General features: G+C 49.4%; 6 protein-coding genes across 6 annotated transcripts; 2 read left to right on the top strand and 4 right to left on the bottom strand.

Moving 5' to 3' along the window:
- The first annotated feature begins 1,873 nt into the window (after nt 1-1,873).
- On the top strand, nt 1,874-3,601 carry EI90DRAFT_1090859 (uncharacterized protein). Its single transcript, XM_039051475.1, has 6 exons — nt 1,874-2,208; nt 2,262-2,731; nt 2,787-2,887; nt 2,949-3,113; nt 3,169-3,263; nt 3,320-3,601. Exons 1-6 carry the CDS (start codon nt 2,067-2,069, stop codon nt 3,514-3,516), a joined length of 1,170 nt encoding a protein of 389 aa, XP_038915662.1. The 5' UTR covers nt 1,874-2,066; the 3' UTR covers nt 3,517-3,601.
- A 78-nt stretch (nt 3,602-3,679) lies between these two features.
- EI90DRAFT_1090597 (uncharacterized protein) lies at nt 3,680-5,005 on the bottom strand. The gene is made up of 8 exons (XM_039051474.1): nt 4,941-5,005; nt 4,607-4,879; nt 4,508-4,546; nt 4,422-4,451; nt 4,160-4,324; nt 4,056-4,102; nt 3,863-3,938; nt 3,680-3,801 (listed from the first exon to the last, which is right to left on the bottom strand). The coding sequence occupies exons 2-8, from the start codon at nt 4,721-4,723 to the stop codon at nt 3,778-3,780; spliced, it is 498 nt and encodes a 165-aa protein (XP_038915663.1). The 5' UTR covers nt 4,724-4,879; nt 4,941-5,005; the 3' UTR covers nt 3,680-3,777.
- Nucleotides 5,006-5,930: 925 nt separating this feature from the next.
- On the bottom strand, nt 5,931-9,100 carry EI90DRAFT_1090524 (WD40-repeat-containing domain protein). The gene is made up of 12 exons (XM_039051473.1): nt 8,733-9,100; nt 8,571-8,658; nt 8,484-8,514; nt 8,295-8,434; nt 8,181-8,245; nt 8,103-8,125; nt 7,987-8,052; nt 7,894-7,935; nt 6,927-7,841; nt 6,492-6,867; nt 6,182-6,324; nt 5,931-6,131 (listed from the first exon to the last, which is right to left on the bottom strand). The coding sequence occupies exons 1-11, from the start codon at nt 9,019-9,021 to the stop codon at nt 6,263-6,265; spliced, it is 2,097 nt and encodes a 698-aa protein (XP_038915664.1). The 5' UTR covers nt 9,022-9,100; the 3' UTR covers nt 5,931-6,131; nt 6,182-6,262.
- A 91-nt stretch (nt 9,101-9,191) lies between these two features.
- On the top strand, nt 9,192-13,504 carry EI90DRAFT_3123979 (PXA domain-containing protein; the record flags this gene model as incomplete). Its single annotated transcript, XM_039063663.1, has 10 exons — nt 9,192-10,094; nt 10,149-10,171; nt 10,226-10,241; nt 10,388-10,478; nt 10,530-10,660; nt 10,709-12,454; nt 12,514-13,001; nt 13,058-13,239; nt 13,290-13,405; nt 13,457-13,504. 10 exons carry the CDS (start codon nt 9,192-9,194, stop codon nt 13,502-13,504), a joined length of 3,744 nt encoding a protein of 1,247 aa, XP_038915665.1.
- On the bottom strand, nt 13,251-15,391 carry EI90DRAFT_3200980 (TIP49 C-terminus-domain-containing protein; the record flags this gene model as incomplete). Its single annotated transcript, XM_039066421.1, has 7 exons — nt 13,251-13,882; nt 13,935-14,173; nt 14,238-14,456; nt 14,513-14,713; nt 14,805-14,962; nt 15,041-15,240; nt 15,297-15,391. The coding sequence occupies 7 exons, from the start codon at nt 15,389-15,391 to the stop codon at nt 13,615-13,617; spliced, it is 1,380 nt and encodes a 459-aa protein (XP_038915666.1). The 3' UTR covers nt 13,251-13,614.
- A 629-nt stretch (nt 15,392-16,020) lies between these two features.
- EI90DRAFT_3059184 (uncharacterized protein) lies at nt 16,021-17,088 on the bottom strand. Its single transcript, XM_039060415.1, has 5 exons — nt 16,746-17,088; nt 16,574-16,687; nt 16,424-16,503; nt 16,330-16,367; nt 16,021-16,252 (listed from the first exon to the last, which is right to left on the bottom strand). Exons 1-5 carry the CDS (start codon nt 17,068-17,070, stop codon nt 16,150-16,152), a joined length of 660 nt encoding a protein of 219 aa, XP_038915667.1. The 5' UTR covers nt 17,071-17,088; the 3' UTR covers nt 16,021-16,149.
- Between the last annotated feature and the right edge of the window lie 1,430 nt (nt 17,089-18,518).

Here is an 18,518-nt window from a genome sequence, read left to right on the forward strand (position 1 = left end):
AGGGCGTTTCTGAATTGAGATGACTGTAACGAGCCGCGGTCTCGGCAACATCTCGACACGCATCATCCACGATGGTTTGATGGTTTGATTATAGGCCACATCTCCGTCGAGTGTGCGCTTGTTGCATCTTTTACATGAATGTGTCAGCCACGCACTCGGCATTCCAGCACACATACCTTAAAGCGTTTGTTCCGAGGCCACAAGAGCCGCGCGCGCACCTTGCCGATTGCTAGCCAACAGCTAGGTTTATGACAGGAACCAAATATAGCAGCGCTGTGGTTATCAATATTTCCCACCGGAACAACGGGCGTGGCCCTCGTGGCCCGTGTGTTGGTTGATTACTGATGTCCGTCCAAAAGAAAGGCATCACTACTATTAAATATGGCAGCGCGATAGGCGGTACGATAAACAGTCGATTGGCCACTCTCTAGATCCCGGACATTGCAACAAGTTACGTTATTGACAATTTCCGGCGGCAGCGGTTGCTTACGAAAACGGGCTCAAAAGTAGCGCATCCAAGATGCAGCCACTTTTGGTGTGTAGCACCCTTCAAGCGGGGCGAGGCACGGGCGTGGTCTGCTCTTACATCCCACGGTCACGAGCCAGGGCAGTTCCTTTAAACTCATAGTGGCTTATCAGGTTAGTGATCTGCCAGAAGGGAATTGGGCACTGGGCAAGAACGGTCTCAGCAATACGCGTGAGATTGTGCCTGCATGTTATGAATGGCACGAACTGTTCTCGCCAACGAAGACGAAGACCTCTTATCAGGGGCTAGAAGTTGCCTGCGAGTCAGGGGCATGAACTGGAATGAATCAAGGTGGTTTTTTTTGCAAAGATAGCGATTCAATTCCGCATCCGGCGTCGCAGAGGCGTAGGCAGGATAGACCATTAGACAAGAATCGCCGCGTTCCTGGATCTGTGTGCGTATGGTTTATCTAGGTACGCACAAGATGGTCTACATGCTTCTATGGAAAACAATATAACAATATAAATATAATTTGGACAAGAACGCCACGTGATATCCGAATTGTCCCTTGAGGCTGCCTAATCGCTAGGCAGGACTCCAGCTTGTAACATACCTCGCTGCTACAACACTTGGCAGGATATCAGCCTCTATAGATAGACGCAACACCAGCGGGGAGTCTTTATCATCTCACGGCTGCGACTCGTAGGAGAATGGCGTTGCTTCTCTTTGGAGCGGTCTACAATCAACGCAATGGTCGCTACGAGCGTATGTCGATTCCTGCCGACACGCCTTGCGGCGCTGGAAATATATTTAAGCAGAAATTGCCTGATTTTATTTCTTCGGTTCCACCCGTGTCGGACATCTCTTGAGCTTTGTCCACAATCAACTTTCAGGAGGGTAGCGTTGTCAACTCTGGTGATTAACAGACTAAACAAAGTGCTTCTTCAAAAAGGAGGATTGTTCATTCAGCGCCGGGGAGGCCGTATAGCCAGAATGTCTATGCCTTTGTTCAGCAGTCTGAGCACATTCAACCCGAGAATGGGTGAGGGACCCGAACAGTGGGTTCTCAAGCCGTCGCGTGAACAGGAGTCATTCGTGATCTCCTGGGCTTCTAGCTTGATCGGACCCCGCGGGCCTAGTGCATGATAGTTATTTCATGGGTATTTGGTACCGAAGGGAAAGCAGATGAGCCAGAGTGCGTTTCACTCCTAGGCTTGCACATCACCGATATTTCACCTCACTAATCGAGCCGTTCATCAAAGTACACTCTTATCACGCGATCGAGACGTGTCTGCAGTTCTTCGGCTGCCGACACTCCCCATTCAGGTATCTCGGACCACCCGACACCATTAACCAAGAATCATCTTTTTCGTGTCTTAGTAAGATGCATCTACTTAAGGGAACGTTTCGGAGTTCAGTGTCCATCCATTCACAAATTCTTACAAAAAATACCAATGGATGAAATTATATTTTTCAGAAAACGATCTGACTTCCTTTTTGAGCTGCGAATTCATTTTACTCCATCGTTCCTTGAAGCATAAGTACCCAAAATGCAACACATCCTCCTGCTGTCGCCAATTGCCTCCTCCATTGTCATCATATGCCTCATCCGCTCGTGCTCCAACAGCGTCGTGCCGCCAGCATAGCTCGCGATGTTCAAGCAGGGAGACCCGACGCGTCAGATGTATACTCCAAGGACCATATGGACGCGGTACAGCCCCATACCATCGCTCCAGATAACGGTGAGCATAGTTGCTTGACCCGGGAAGCTTCGTTCTAAGTATTGTTTCCAAAGTGGAACCACTACCCCCAACGACACCGCTTGAGACTGAGCTTCAATCCATTTTTGAAACTATGTTCAACGCCTCCTTCGGCGGTTCCCCATCGTCTCCCTTAGATGCATCTTCATTCTTTGGGGTAGACACCCATTCATTACATGTATCGGAAACATCATCGTTCGCTTCATGGAGCACCCTGATTTCCCCGTCCGACACCGTGTACAATTTCGGCGCCTCTACCATATTTTCAACACCTGAAACACTACTCGCAGACGAGGAAACCAACATGTTTATTAGGAACGAAGAAGAACTTTCATCCAACGAGTCCCACTCGCCGATCGTCGAGAACGTCACCATGCGCGATCCCTCGGCAGAGCCCGTTTCTCATACTCCTTCACTCTTACCTAGAAAACGACCAGCATATAGCAGGAGGCGTACGACTAGAGCACACCCAAATGGAACGTGCGAGCGATGCAAGAATCTACATGTAAGCGCCGAATTCATCGTTTCCGTTGGTCCCATTGAATTGATTGCAATGTAAGATAAAATGCAACCTCCCTATCGATGCCCAGGAACACGAGAAGTGCTTGAAATGTGGGGAAAGTGACAGTCCCTGTGCCTTCTCTGACCCAGCTTCTAGTCGGTATGTGGTCACGATCCGTTCCTTTGCAAGGTTCATGCCATAACTAAAGGGATTTTCCAAGGTCGACATCCAGGCCCAGAGCGAGAAGAAATGCTCCAGAGGCCTCACTCTCAGGCGAATCGATACCACCACCGACACCGCAGAGGGCCGTTGTATCGTACCATGCACCCGAGCTAATCACCAAACAAGTCGTCACCCATAATGAAGTGATTGATCTATTCAACTTGTCAGTTGCCATTCCTTCACGTGCGAACACACTTTGATAGCGCCATTTCGCTTAGATATTACAATCAAATGAATAATCCCCCGATCCTCAATCCCGAGATCCATACGGTTTCCTATTGTCTCATGCGCTGTCCCTTACTCTTCACTGCTGGTTCGTTTCTCCACCATTTCCAGTGCGAACTGACTAACGCTATGAGTAATCTGTAGTTTGCACTGTCGCTTCCCTCTTTTACACTTCCCGGCCAAATCTCTACAATATCGCTTTACCATATGCACGGGTTGCAGCTGCCCGGGCATTCTCTGCGGAGGGGGATGGATGCGATGCTAGAGATGAGATTGTTTTTGCATTGAAACTGTTGTCGAAATGGTCTAGGTCCACCGGCTCGCAATGGTCGGTTGTATGATGCCCCTGGTCTGTTAGCGGGTACAGGAAGGGCTGATACACGAAACCATGATCACAGCCTTGCATTATTTATTGGATGGCCAGGACACGGACACAGAGATTCCAGTCTGTAACGCATATGTAATTGACAGAGTACACTACAATTCGTCTATATTGTTTCAGCGTCCACGATCAGAGTATTGAAAATAATATCGAATCAGGCGTGTATGGCTCAACTGCGGTAACCTTGACGCAACGAGAATTGGAGATATACTTTGTCATCCTATTCATGGGAACGGACAAGTCGCTGCGGTTCTGCATATCAAGATCTGAACACTGAGTGATAAATATGGATAGCCTCGCCATACACATAAGGAAGAAAATTGCGTTATTACACCACAGGCACTGGGCATCCAAACCGACCGATTATCTCGCCAAGCGGCACGGTGGATCCATGAACAGGTTGTGAATAGTACAAATCGAGTTTCGTGTCCATGCTGTGTACTCCTAGTTGCTGCGGGGGTTGTGCTGGAAACACCCTCACTGAGCCTCCTCTGTGGCAGTTCTACGACGCTTAGTAGGTCGCTGATCCCCTTCATTGTCTTCTCCTGTTTGACCCAGAAGTCGTCTTCAAGCGAGAGCAAATTTCAAGTAAAAACAAATACCTCTGGTGTCGTCCTGAGTGCTGGACCCCGGCTCTCCGGATGACTCAGTGGCCTCAGCATCTCCCGCAGGAGGATTGTCGTCAAGTGTGGTGCTAGTGGCATCTGCATCTTCGCCATTTTCCTCCTTGGAATCAGGGTCATACTCTTCGTCCTCTTCTTCGTCCTCTAGGTCCTAAGAGAGCAGATATTAAGAGAAGCAGCGTTTGCAAAGAGCAAGCTCTCAATCAGCGGTGGGGAAGAGTCGATTGTTTGCAAAACCAACCCCGTCCATGATGTCAGAAAGGCCAGGTCCCTGTGCGGAAAGCATTCCTGAGGTAAGGTTTAAATATGCTCGGTGAGAAACCCTGCCTCTTCATCTTCCTCATCCTCCTCATAGTCACTTCCTTCCTACCAGTGAGAATAAGCCCTGTGTGGGGAAGTCTTCGTGTCACGATGATGTTCTCTCACTTCGTCATCCAAGCCACTGTCGAATTCATCTTCGTCCTCGTCTGTAGCGAGAAGGCTTCTCTTTCCCTGCTTCGCCGAAGACGAATTGGGGGCTTTTCCGGCCGCATCAGCAGACATCCTTCACTTGTTGATAGTTGTTTCGGCCGATCCAGACGGCACAGCCACGATCAAAGTTAATTAAGGACAATTATATCTGAGATCCATCGCATTCAACCTATGCATCCTTCAGAAAAAAAAACGTCGGGCGCTACTCTGTGCAGCTAGCCGTTTAGCCTGGAAATATGCCTCAGTGAATCAAGAGATACAGCTTCTTCCACTGGCACGCTGATCTTACCTGCTCCACTAAGTCCTTGCTTTTGTTCTCCAGAGAGGTGAACGATTCCTCCAGGCCTCCCAGAGATTCCCTGAGAAAGATATCAAGGATCCAACAGATAAGATGAAGGATGTTGGGGATAACTCACCCTCTCTCCTGAACAGCGGCCGTTAACCTTTCGTACAGCGAGCCAGAGCTGCCAACGGATTGAGAAGTCGTAGATGTTGACCGCTGCACGGATGACTGGCGGGTCGACGTTTCTGCTGGATCCTGGCCCAGAAGATCACTTGCCTTGGGTGGACGATTCGGGCCAGCAACTGTTCGGAACATCAATGAAAGTGCGGTGTATGTATTGTTCCTCGCTTACTAGCTGCGTCGATCTCATTCCCTGTGTAGATCTTCGGCCCCAGCAGCCATGCAGTATACGAACTTTCGACGGATTGGGGACGGGGTGCGGAGGGAGTGGGCGACTGGGCTCAGAGAAGTGCACGAAAGGTGGGGCTCGTGTTTTCTCCTGGGATACAAACATGGTATTGAGCGTGACAGGGTGTGGATGTTGCTGCGTAGTGTGTCGAAGCACCTCTATGTAGTGCCCTGTTCCGTCACTACCGATGGCCCCTAGCCTGTGGGATCGCAGGCCGATGAGTGCAAAAGGGTATCCGTCAGTCGGGAGGAAGACAAACCTCGGCGCATCGCCTGGTAATGCGAATGTGTGGAGGGGCTCCAGGTTAGGGACGGAAAAAACGTAAAGACGTCGAGTTCTGGAGAAAACAGCCAAGGCACGGCGTCCTTTATCTCGGATCAGCTGATGCTCAGCATGCGCTACTAGGTACTGACCAGATTTCGTTATAAGGTCAACAGTTTCTGCAGGTTCTGGGAAATCATTCTTGGCTATTTTATCTGACGAGATTCCATTGTAGCATCGAACTTCAGTTGCAGAACAGATGATCATTGTTATATGGGATGGCCCGGATACCGATGATCTTGGTGCCTGATTTGACGATCGCGTTGGGAGGGTTAAAGGGGTCGGGGAAATGTCGTTTCCTTCAGCATCAATGAGAAAAATGTGTTCGGGTTTTGGGATAGACATCTTGATGTCCTTCATTAATGAGTGCATCATCCATACTCCTTCGTCATCTATACGGAACACGAAATTTTCCAAGAAGCCGTCTATTGTCACCGCAACTAGCTGCAGCGTCGTCTCATCGGATCCTGAGCCGGACGGTTATTGGAGTGCAATAGACAATGATCGAACCACTTACCATCGGCGTCCAGAACCACCGCCCAGCCCATTACAGATATGGTGTCAGCATGACTTCTTCCTTTACCTTTCTTATTTTCCGTCACCCTTTGAGGTTTGATGAGACGGGGCCCCCGCATATCGACAACCGCAATTGACCCATTGCTGAGCGCAACCGCATGGAAACCTGGTACGGGGAAACGCTGCTGATGGTCTGTCAAGAGAAGAGAGCGCAGGTGACGTACCGACATTGGATACCACGATAAAAGAAACCGCCAAGGGCCTGAGATCTAACAGCAGTGATGGATAGAAACCCTCCACGCTAAACTTACGCAAATCACTGATCATGATAAGGTTGTCATCATCGAGACCCGACGTGACGGTCGGAGTCTTAGGCACGGCGTGGTATCGTTGGTCTCCATCTCTGAACACAAAGGCAAAGATTTGGCCATTCGAGAGTTCTATCAAGCATTCTAGAGACTCGTTCGTGAGGTGAATAGACTTGACCTCAGTATCTTGGCTGTCGTTAAAAACACCCTTCAGCGACGGATGACTGATGAACTTGACGAGGTCGATTTCCAAATGGGGAAGGGGCTGAGGATATTCGCTTTTGAGAGGTGCAGAAGATGATAGCAAGTGCTGGCTGAAGTCATAAAATTTTATGTGGAGATCTTGATTGTGCGTGATCATCAAATGGAAGGGGTCAAACTAGTGGGTACATGTGTATGAGGCGATTCTGGATACCTCAGGTCAGAACATCGACTCACTCTTGCTGCGCGGGGAATTGAATCATTCGGCGCGGCCATTCCGGCGCGAAGAGGGATTCGTCCATTTGGAGATATGCCTTCTGCCTCGTCATCGACTCCGCTGTCAACCCAGTGGCGAAGAAGGCGAAGAAATAGCGCTTTATCGAATTTTATGAGTTTTGCACCCAGAATCTCATCGTCAGCAGTTAGAAGGCTGAACGGTATCCTGAAGCGGCTCGGAATCGTGGACCCAGTGCTAGGATAACTGGAGCCGAAGGGGATCGCCTCTAGCTTGGCATTGCCAGCGGGAAGTGATCCCTCGTCGCTGCCTGAAACATGATCTATTGACACCAACGCTGGTGGAAACTCCATGGGTTGAATAACTGATGTCACAAACGACTGGCTCGGCAATTTGGAGAAGAGGATAATGCATAATGGGTCATGGGCTGCATTAAAATGTGGACTTTCTCGCGGCACCAGTAGGAAATCATCCACCGGTTCCCAGGACACGTAGCGATGCACGCCAATCGACTGGAGAGATGCGACTAAACCGCTCCGATTAGCTTCCGCATGGTTGGGTTGAGAGGCAACGCTGTTTGATGGATGATAAGGAGGAAGTTGGACGATCGTGACACCTTTTGGTTCGCTACTACGGATGCCTCCAAGGACGGTCAATGCGGTCTCACCCCCAGCGTAGTCCAAGGTAGACCCAATAAGACGAGGCAGCTTTGTGGTCATATCTGATGCCAAACCCATCAAAAGCGATTTGCACTCGTCCAGTGTTGGGAATGAGCTCCAGGCCATTTTAAAAATGGGTTCACGAACCCCTTCAATACTACTGCGATAAGTTGGAAGTACGCGTAAAGCAAGTGGGGTCGTGTGTTCTTCGAGCGACCAAAAGGATATACTGCCATCCATGTGTCCCACAGCGAATATCTGCTCAAAGCTTAACTGCTTCGTTTCGGAGGCACTTCAACGCAAACTTTACCTGACCCGACGGATGCACCGTCAGACACGTCACAGAGTGGCTCTAATAAAATCGGTATTCCTAGCTAATTCCCTGCGGCAAACGCAAACTCACGTCGACCCCTTTCACACTGGATTCCGTGGGTGTCAGTTCATAGGTCTTTACTATTTCCTTGCGGACCTAGTTCTAAGTATTAGAAAAGAAGCGCCTAGATACAGGTAATAACCTACAATATTCCACAAAATAACTCCGCCTGAGTCACTCTGAATGATTGCCAAGTAACAACAGAGCCATGAGCACGAGCATACCTTCATACGCCAGGAAAATATTGTTTAGATCACGGGGGTGCAGAACCACATCCACCAGCGTAGGCCTGGTAACATGAACACAGCTCGTGATGATGAGGTGTAATCGACACTCACTCCTTCTTGACGTGACGGGAACGAAACACCCCTTTGCTGTCTTCATGTTGAGCCCATAGATTGGGAATGGTATAAGGTGAAGAGCATAAGCGCTCCATATCAAAGGTAATGCATTGACCGTTGTCTAAACCAACAAATGCCTGGATGATAAACTTTAGTGTGAGGTTAAAGCTTGCAGTAAATTCTCACATGGGAGTGACATGGAGAGGTCACAACAACACTGTTGGAATGGACGGATTTCGTCAAATGGAACTTTATCTGTGATACCTGACTGACTTCACAGTGTGAGAAATAGCAGTGGACCAAATCAATGATGGTGCCCTTGAGTTGTTGAGATCGTACACATAAAACGAGTTACGGGAGTCTTATTATTCAAACAGCAGTAGTTTAGGCTTTTTCGATACCGCTGCAATGGCTAGAGGTTGTGAAGACACTTGCCTGTTATTAAGATCCTTTGGAGGCTGGCTAGGAAGTTGATGAATCTGACAGAGGGTTTACGGGGGGCCGGGAGAACAACATCGTACGACGCCGCTAAGCTCCCTCGCAAGAGGACAGAGCCTCGATCAGTCCCTATCGCAAGGAGACCACAGAAGGGCTCAAGCGCAGCTGAGGTTACATTGCCGTTCAGGCCAAGAGTAGTTAGTTGTTTTAGCTCCCATATATCCTGGCTATCCAGAGTAGCAGAGTAGTTCCTTAGACTCAGCATACGACTCGCTTTGGAGAACATAGCGAGCTGAATGTGTATTGAAATTTGGGTAATCGATGCAATAGATTCATGCCTCAACGGATGTTTGGAGACGGATTTGTCTCGTGATAACGCACTGCCACGCTTCGAGGTCGGACTTACATTGTAATTCTGCCATTATTGGGTTTTGCAACGGTGAGGCGCCCCATGGGATGCTCCCACCTCTTCCCCGCGCTTTGACAGAACCGAAGGCCTTCGGTTTTCTCGCGCTGCTCGCTGCTTCTGTTGTGTTGTTCCTCAGACTCCTATCGCTCTCGTTTGTCCTCCTGGCTGTTCTTTGCACGCCTCTCATCTTTCTATGGTTTCTATACGCTCAAGCACAATTCTTCCTAAAAATTGATGCTGTGGCGACCCGCTTGAGCGTCAGCGGAGGGCTTAAAGGGGCGGCTAAATCCTTTCATTTCACGACTCCGGCTGCTTGGCAGGCAGTGTTGACGCGTTCTCAATGGTCCTTTAGCAGTCCTCATGACCTCCCTCCCGTTATCCCTAATTATCCCCAGTTCTCACAAGCGGTTAACGAGATTATGGTCTTAATTGTTCGCGACTTTGTTCTCACTTGGTATACGTCAGTTTCGCCATCGCCATCCTTTCCATCAGCTGTCTCCGATACTATGAGAGCGTCAGTCCAGAACTTGGCGCAGAGGGCAGAAGCGATAGACCTTCCCTCCCTTTTTGTTCGACAAATACTTCCAAAAATTAACGTACATGTGGATCGTTTTCGAGACTCCGAGCACACCCTTCGAGGCGCCGGATTAGAAAGGCATCTCACACAATCCGACGAACTTGACATTTTGCTTGCCAGTCGCTATGCAAGTGGGGGCACTCGTTTACACTTGGCAGTCAACAATCTCTCGTCCACAATGACGAAGCATTCCGAAGTTGCCTATATCCGTTCGTTGGTAGATCGAGCGTTGCCCCTTCTACTTCCAAAAAAGGAGTCCATGAGTCGGACAGTTATCATCGCTATTAGGGAGATACTTTGCTGTACTGTATTCGCCCCCATCATGGACACGTTGGGCGATCCAGACTTTTGGAATTGTACAATTGATCAACTGGTATGCAGTGCAAGCCTTATCTGTCGGGACTTCGGTCTGATTTTTTATCTACAGGCAGGGGCGGCTATCCGGCAACAGTATGCTTTACTGGCATGTGAGGGTAGCGGAAGCTGACCACATGTAATACGCAGGAAACTTGTCTCTCGTGTTCGCCATTTGCTTGAATCCCAGCCAGGGCCGACGCATGGTCTAACTTTCCACCTAAACAATCGGCGGAAGTCCACAAGTGATGCGGGCTCGTTTCGTTCATCAAGCACTCGACTTGGGCCCCCCATCTTGACTCATTCCTCAAGGGCATCGAGCGCTGCGATTCCTTACTAGACGCGCGAAGAATAAAGAACGACGTGGACGCCGAAATACGAAAAGTACAAACATTACTTGGTAGTCAGTTTCTCCCAAGCAGGTGTGCATGTTGTCAATCTCATTTATGAATAGTGCTCCCCTCGCATGACGAGTCGACCAAAAACATCCCGACGGAACGCCCTGCTGCTTATCTGCAACGCCTTTGTACGGCGAAAGCAAAGGTTGAGCACCGCATCACAGTTCTCGGCGGAGCCAATGAGACGGTCAGTTTTGGAGTTGGGCGGGTTTCTCTAATTGACACGTTTAGATAGTCGCCAGCGGTGCTGCATCCGGGAAAGGTACCGGCTGGTCTTAAGCTTCGGGATGTGTTATCGAGCCCTGCGACACTTTCCTACTTTATGGAGTTTATGGATCGTCGCCAACGGGCCCTTCTCGTTCAGTTTTGGCTCACGATCGAAACGTTCAAGGATCCATTGGGTGTTGTTGTAGAGTCGGATTTCCCATTGAGCCGTTCAGATGAGACTGCGGAGCCACTCCCTCTGAATTCTATCGTAGACGATGTGCGAATGGTACACGATCTCTATTTTTCAGACCGAAGCAAGAAAAATGCACTGTTGGATGCCATCTCACCCCACCACGTCAATGTGATTCAAGCCTTTGTCGCCAACCCACTCGTCACTGAACGCGAAGCCTTCCCTACCCGCGCGAGAAAGGTACGAAATGCGGTACTGCTTACCCAAAAGCAAACCGAGGATGACATGGCGGATGACTTCGAGGAATTTAAACAAAGCGACCTGTGGTTTCGGGTTGTAAATGAGCTCGCCCGTCTGGAGGACAACTCTGGCCTGGAGCCTGTGTCTAATGATGCCGCTGTCCGGATTACAAGCCCAAGCCCTATCAGAACAAGCCGGGCTCCATTTAGGATCCCGGATTCCGTGCGATCTCGTGTATTCCCGACATTCATTCTTCCACCAACTGTTAGTGGGCCAGGAATGCATAGAAGCGATGTAACTCTTCGCTCCAGTCCCCGACCGCGGGTCAGATCATTTCAGTCAGAAAGAGTGCCGGAAAGGTCCCCCACAGACTCCCCTCTCTCAGGATCTGTCGAATCCCTGCCGTCTCCGGAATCTAGGCGCTTCAACGCCGCTTTGGAATTTTTGGTGGCTGATCCCGGTGTAAGCACCCGTGCACCGCTTTTCGATGACCCAGACTTGCTAAGGGAGGAGCAAGCTCACGCTGAGCGTATGGAGGCCCTTCAGACCGCCTTGACAGATCTCATAGCCGACGACAATCGACAGAGACCCTCTAATTCGGAGACTGATGAAGTTTTGCGTTTAAGCCCGGCAAGCGAGCACCAAGTCGGACTAGGTCGACCTTCAGGGTCAGTGCCCGCGAACATGGGTCGAGACGGCAGCGTGGCAGATACGAGGCTGATGGACAAAGATCTGGACCTCCCTGACCGAGACTTCCTGATAAGGGATCCTGGCGATCAAGAAGATGAGGATGATGGAGACGTTCAGAGCGGCGTACACGTAGCGTCGCCGGGGGATCTTTTGCTGTCCTATGATATATCACGACTGGCCGACAAGATACAGAAACTTAAGTCTCAAGAAGTGATGCTAGAAGCACTGAGCCGGAAGGCGGACCTAACGGGTGATGTTGCAGAACTTAAGTTATTAAGTCGCTCAAAAGCATCACTGGCCAAAGAGATCAGGGAATTGTCATTCCAGAAGACACAGTACGAAATTCAGGAGAAGGAAAACCGCCTTCATCCAGATCGTACTCGGGTCGTCATTTCGTCCTCTGTGGCCACTGAGATGGGAGGGAAGCAGGTCATTAAGTACCTCGTCGAGGTTCAGCAGTCGAACCCTGAGGGAAAGCCAATTTCTGGTTGGGTGGTTTCTCGGAGGTACAACGAATTCCTTGCTATGCATCAGAAGCTTAAGGAGCAATATGCTTCTGTACGCAACTTGGATTTTCCTGGGAAGCGAATTGTCGCGACGCTTTCGAGCTCGTTCCTGGATGGTAGACGTATCGCCTTAGAAAAATATCTTCAGGTCTGTGTGAACTGGCCCCTTTCCTTCCTCGCCTATACTCAGGGGTTTTGAGTCTCTAGGATTTGATTCTCAACCCCGTCGTTTGCGAAAGCGATGAGCTTCGGGTATTTTTATCACGCGAGTCAACCTTCACCGAAGCCGGAAACCAAATAGTCCCCAAATCTTCCTCTTTTCCAGGACAAGACATTGTGCGGAATGTGTATCGATCTGTGGCAGGGAGTATCGACGACATGTTCTTTGGGCCATCCATGATGGACATTATGATTCAGCGATTGAGTCGTCAGGCGGCAGAAGTGGCAGGCATAATTGGTTCAGCTGCGAACGATGAGGACCTTATCGCCAATGCTGTCAAGTCTCCCGATGAAGCTCTCCTACAGCTTCCTGGCGACCTGAAGGTCCTTGATGGGGAAGCTAGTGTCACATCTTTCACCGCCCCCATCTGCGATTTGGTTCTATCAGTGTTTGAGCTAGACACAAAGAAGAATTGGCTGAGGCGTCAGGCAATTGTGGTCATACTGCAACAAGTCCTTGGAGGCACCATCGAACGGTAGGTTAATTCTGATTAATTTGATTATCCCTATCCCTAACAATCGCACTGGATAGCAAACTTAGAGACAATCTGGCGACATGTCTCGATGACTCACATCTCTGGTCTTATGTGAAGCTCCTTAGGGACACATTATGGCCAGGCGATCAATGGCGATCACCACCACCTCTGCGAACTCAAGAGGATAAGGCCAAAACTCGCGATGATGCACAACAGAAACTATCTACTCTGATGCCAGGTAAGTAAGCATTGTCGCTTAGGTGATCCTTGCTTTGACAAGTGATGCAGCACTTGCTTCCAACATGATTGGCCGTTCAAATGCTCGGCGAGGAGCAAGAAGGATGTTTGCAGTACTGCAGAACCGTCGGCTGAACCAGCACATTGCGTATACCATACTTGATGAAGTATGTCCTCTTGCTCCTACCTTTGTCCTTTTAGCACTTAACCACTCCTAGGTATTCGAGGCATTATTTCCTGAACTGGATAGTCGGGCAGATGAGTGAGGATCTATGTAATACATTAAATATTTGTTATCACCCATTCATTTTACTGTGGAGCGAGTGCTAAATTACACAACTCGTAATGCCTAATGATACTTTTCGAATTACATGCTCTAAGACTGCATCTCGACATCGCGAGTCTCCTCAAACATCATACTCCCTTGCTGCTCCTTCAGCCACTGAACACTCCGCTTCTCATCTAAGAAGTACGTATAGCACCGTCGAAGATCATCAGTGTCCACAGCCGTCGCCTTCCGTTTCTTAGCGATTATATCGGCACAGGAAATAAGGTTTAGAGCGTATCTTAAAGTTGTCTGTACAGCCATCGAAGTTAACACTGCTTGTGCGTCAACCGTTAGCGTGACGTCTTCTTCCTGACACCTGGGGACTAGCTGTCAATATTCCAAATCACGGTTGGAAGGTTAAGACCCACCGTATCTTTATGATTTGCTCTATATCTTCAGGTTCGTATTGTCGGGTACTTATGATGAGGACTCGGTCGAGAAGATCAACAGGTAATCCATGAGGACTTTTGAAGTTTGTGCCTCGTATCGGGGCCATCCCCCTGTTCGAAGCCATGATAACAATCGGGGCAAGTTCGTCTTCGATAGCACGATTAAGGAAGGAGAAACATTCAATGTCGAGCATGTGTACTTCGTCAATAAAGAGAACCTAGAACAGATGCGCCTCAATTTTGAAGGGGGATTTAAGTGGACCTGCGGCACTGGGAACTTACCCCTGGTATAATCTCCGCTTTTCCTTCCTCTCTCCACTCTGCAACCTTGGAATTGATCTGCTCTCGTAGTTCGGCTTTGATTTCACCAGTGTCGCCAGCGAATAACGCCAAAAATCCTTGCGTTCGGCTGTTAATGACATCGATCTCATGCAATGACACGGTGTGGACCACTTCCTTCCGCTTCTGGATCTCCCCTTCGGGACATTGGACGAATTTTGTCTACAGGATGATCTTAGTAAATAGCGCGATGAAGAGCAAGAACAAGTGGTACGTACATCTGCTCCCATTGCATCATAGTCTCGAGAGCGAGCGAAAGACCTCCCCAGCTTGGTGATCTTCCCTGAAGCCTTATCGACCATGACGACGTCCCCAGCTATGACTTTCTCTTTCCGTAATGCATCAATCATCTTGTGGCCAAGGTCATACACAGTTTCCATGTCCGTTGACTTGATTGTCAATTTCCCTGTTTTTGTCGCCTGAAACGTGCACAACCGATGTTTACTAGGCATAAATAAACGAAAGCATCACCTACCCCTGTTAAGCTCTGGTCAACCTGAACTCAACAACCTCTCCTTCAATAATTTCGGTTTCTTCCTTGATCCGCACGCCAATGCTCCGCCTCAGGGCCTGAGTGAGGGCCTCCGTTTTGGACATCGACAACGAGAATACCTCGCTGGCAGCAATCATAGTAAATGGCACGTCAGTCCCCAATGTTTGCGCCATGCCTAGAATCGAATCGAATAATTCGTGTTTGGATTTTTTTTAAAAGCTAACCATTGTTGCAACGGAGAATGCACAATCACTCACCCATAGCGATAGCGTCTTCCCCGAACTCGGCGGACCGGCCATAAGAATTGCTCGCCCTGCGATCCGACCCTCTTGGACCATCTTGAGGATAAGCCCAGCGGCTTTACGCGCTTTCCCTTGGCCAACCATCCCTTGCGAGTTATCGCGTGGCTCGAGCCGTTCATCAAGGCCCAAGCCGCGTACGTGCGAATGGCACCTACACGCAGCGTTAATTGGAAAAGTTGGGACAAATAAAAGAGTTCAGTCGCGCACCTATGCGTTCCATACGAGTGATATCTCGCAACTCTGAAGTTCCAGTTGATATTTGGGTCGCCTGTCACACATACGTATAACAGCTTCAACGTCATTTTCAACAACTCGGATTTGGACTTACCATGATTTGCGCTTAAGAAAAATATTATTCCTTGAAATCCTTGGTTTTAGTCCCGTGATCTTAGTGTCCACGTGCTGTGTGCGTAGAATTTCCCATTAAATACTGTCCTCCTCATCTCCGCATGATTTAGCTCCCACAGCTTCCCAGATCATGCGGCTTTTCACACAGAATGGCGACAGAGGCTTCCCTCATTTGTCTCGGCACTTTTTCAGCAAGAGACAAAGATTGCATCCACTGTACGTTGCATATTGGCGGGTGACCAGCCATATGCACACTACATATCGGCCCATCTCAGGTGCCTGGGATTCCATTCTACAATGCAGCGGCAGCCCACAGGGAAATGGAACCACACCATACATCAGACGTCTAATTTGTCATTTAATTCGACGCTTCCCTCCATGCTTGATATGTCAAAAAACCGTTCCAGCCATTCCGCTACCGAACCACTTGTGGTAGAGATGCTTAACATCTGCATATCTCGGACTCTACTACGAGGTGAGTATGGACGTGAATCAAACGCGTGAGAGGCTTTCCATGTCTATCTGTGAAGAGGATGCAAGCGCGAAACCGACTCCCTTCCGCAGTGTTGCCGCGATACGAACGCTCGTACGAGGCACACAATTACATTACGTTGTGTAGTTCTTTAGAATGACAAGAATGAATAGAGGGCGGTGGCATGCTAACGTCCATTTTGGTTCTGAAGTTTCATATCAGTTTATCGGTGAACAGGTGTCAGGGTTCAAGTCTTTCATGGCGATGAGTCTCGAGAAGTTTTCCAACAAGCGTCGAAGCGAGGCCGTCTGATAGCGTGGTCAAGCCATCAGATGTACAGATTCTAGAGTATCGCGTAAGCCCTTAATTGCAGACAAGCCACAGTGTTATTCCTCGGCCAACAGCCCGAGACCTACGCACCTGTAGGACGGCATACGTTCGTAAGTAGAGGGAATAACCTAGGGATTCGTGTCAACGACGCATCTCTGCGAGTGGGGATACCTGGCCCAGTCACCTTGCCGTCTTCAACTCGAACAGTGCCAATGATGTCATCTGCATCTCCTGTACGATTCAGCGCAGGTACGTTGCGAGAGTCTTCGCAAAGGCGGTTATGAGTATAGATGTGTGATATGGATGTGGCGTAATTGTTAGTGTCAATACTGACCTATGACATGCATCCACCCTGATCCTCGTTGTTGAGCCTCGGCCCGAATCGTCTCGTCAGTGTCACGCTCCAGGGAAACCTTAATCGAGTCATGCAGGATATCGAGGAACTTCGCTAAAGACGTGCCCAGATGGATTTCGTGCATGAAGACGCAGGGCGTAGGTGCACCTACAATTGGGCTGAAAATCATGAAGCCCAGCTTCTTGGCTTTCTTCGCCTTCCGATGAGACAGCAGGGAGTATCCCAAGTATGGTGGGAGACGATACATTTCTGGGTGGCTCTTCAAGGAACGAAACAGCATATGAGGATAATTCCTTGTTGGTGGTGGCGCCAACGAGATGATAGTAAAGACCACGCCGTTCCGGATCCTCAAACGAAGTTTGTTCGGGTCGCCTAAAATGCCTGGTCTGACTCAATGCTAGAGGCACGATGGCGACACGGGTAGGCAGGAAAGCCTGCCTGGATGACAGCGCCAAACTACGACGAAGGGCGTGCATTGACTGAATTGACGAAAGAGGTTCCCACGCTAAGGTCAACCAAATATTGACTACATATGTACTGGTGTTCACATGCTCTCCTCCAAACAAGTGCTACTGGATTTGATCTACATTGGACGACGCTCCACCATGATTATTTAATGTAATGTTGTCAGTCCTACCGTGCTACCCCCCTCAGATACGTCGTTCCTCTCACGCTTCGTATGATCATCCTCAACAATGGCCGAATCCTATACTTGCTGTGAGAACTTCAATACATGCTGTGGTAAGTGCGAGTGTTTTTGCCGACTCTTTTTGCTCTTACACCCCCCCTATTTCTAGGCGTTGCATTTGCTACCATTCTCACTCATCGGTGCTACAATAGTAATACCTCCCTTCCATTCAGCATCGGTGCCTCATTCTCAAGCATCCGTCTCACAGGATTTGACGATACCGTAGGGAGAGGAACATTTTCAGGATGGTGGGGCCCAGAAACAGACAGGTCCCCCGGAAACGAAGACGGTTCCAGCTATTCTGGCAGCCGAAACGTCGAGAATATCGACAACCGCCAGTTTCCTGCTGTGACCTCGCAGCCCAACACCACTCCAGACATGGCCACCGGTTCACCAGCTCCGCCTTGGCGGGGCTCATAAGTTCGGATAGCCGGCATCACTGAAATATTCCCCAGTTGAAGTATAATGAAGCGATTTGTGAGTCGCTGATCGACCAATGGACAAAAAAGTGTTCAGAATGTGGATAACGATTGTGTGAATTGAAAGGCGGAGACACCTCCGTCAGACTAATCCTATGGATTCGGGGACCCTTTCAATGCATTAGGAATCCCTTGTCTTGATAGCTTGGCGGTTCTGACTCCCGCGGAGAAAATTAAAAAGGTGATGTTTGAAAAAGTAATTTATGCCCAGAAAAAGGCATTCGACACAGGAAAGTCAATGCCCTCCAACGTGGTACGTGGCTAGGGTCGGTGTTTGAGCAGTACTGTTCTCTTGCGCGACGCTTTCTTGACTGCTACCAGCGTGATGTCCTCAACACGAACCTGGTCACTTCCCCGAAGGTGCCCAGATTAAGGTGTTCGTGTTGACACATTCATCTCTGTTCGGCTTGGAACTCAGTAAATCTCTGTCCAGCGCGATCTGGATCTAACCTCAAGTAGCAACCGTCCAAGCCGCAGATACTGTGAACGAATCACACTGTGTGACCCTATGGATCGAGAGCGGATAGTGTACCCGTCGGAGACCATCGAATGACAAACTCCTGACTCTTTTCTGCCTCTGTTGACTCGACGACTGCGCAAAGGGTGCAGAACGTCACTACACGTCGGGGGGGGGGGGGGGGGCATGCCGGACGCGCACATTGCCATCCATCCAAGAAGCTAGCGCGGTCGCCTTGAATAGATCGCATCATCGGGCCAATAACTTAAAACGTCTCTCTGTTCTTTCCGTAATTTCACC

Source organism: Cantharellus anzutake (assembly GCF_015039405.1).
Source record: "Cantharellus anzutake strain C23 chromosome Unknown EI90scaffold_25, whole genome shotgun sequence".
Classification (NCBI taxonomy): domain Eukaryota; kingdom Fungi; phylum Basidiomycota; class Agaricomycetes; order Cantharellales; family Hydnaceae; genus Cantharellus; species Cantharellus anzutake.

Coding starts and splice junctions, on each gene's coding strand:
- EI90DRAFT_1090524 (XM_039051473.1), bottom strand. CDS start 9,021: ATGTTCTCCAAAGCGAGTCGTATGCTGAGTCTAAGGAACTACTCTGCT. Junction 8,515..8,570: donor GCTATTTCTCACACTGTGAA/GTCAGTCAGGTA, acceptor CCATTCCAACAG/TGTTGTTGTGACCTCTCCAT. Junction 7,936..7,986: donor CCAGTGTGAAAGGGGTCGAC/GTGAGTTTGCGT, acceptor CGATTTTATTAG/AGCCACTCTGTGACGTGTCT.
- EI90DRAFT_1090859 (XM_039051475.1), top strand. CDS start 2,067: ATGCCTCATCCGCTCGTGCTCCAACAGCGTCGTGCCGCCAGCATAGCT. Junction 2,209..2,261: donor TACCATCGCTCCAGATAACG/GTGAGCATAGTT, acceptor TTGTTTCCAAAG/TGGAACCACTACCCCCAACG. Junction 3,114..3,168: donor GTGATTGATCTATTCAACTT/GTCAGTTGCCAT, acceptor CATTTCGCTTAG/ATATTACAATCAAATGAATA.
- EI90DRAFT_3059184 (XM_039060415.1), bottom strand. CDS start 17,070: ATGCACGCCCTTCGTCGTAGTTTGGCGCTGTCATCCAGGCAGGCTTTC. Junction 16,688..16,745: donor TCATGATTTTCAGCCCAATT/GTAGGTGCACCT, acceptor GCACGTCTTTAG/CGAAGTTCCTCGATATCCTG. Junction 16,368..16,423: donor TTCGAGTTGAAGACGGCAAG/GTGACTGGGCCA, acceptor ACGAATCCCTAG/GTTATTCCCTCTACTTACGA.
- EI90DRAFT_1090597 (XM_039051474.1), bottom strand. CDS start 4,723: ATGTCTGCTGATGCGGCCGGAAAAGCCCCCAATTCGTCTTCGGCGAAG. Junction 4,325..4,421: donor TTTCTGACATCATGGACGGG/GTTGGTTTTGCA, acceptor CTTAGGACCTAG/AGGACGAAGAAGAGGACGAA. Junction 3,802..3,862: donor CGCAATTTTCTTCCTTATGT/GTATGGCGAGGC, acceptor GCAGAACCGCAG/CGACTTGTCCGTTCCCATGA.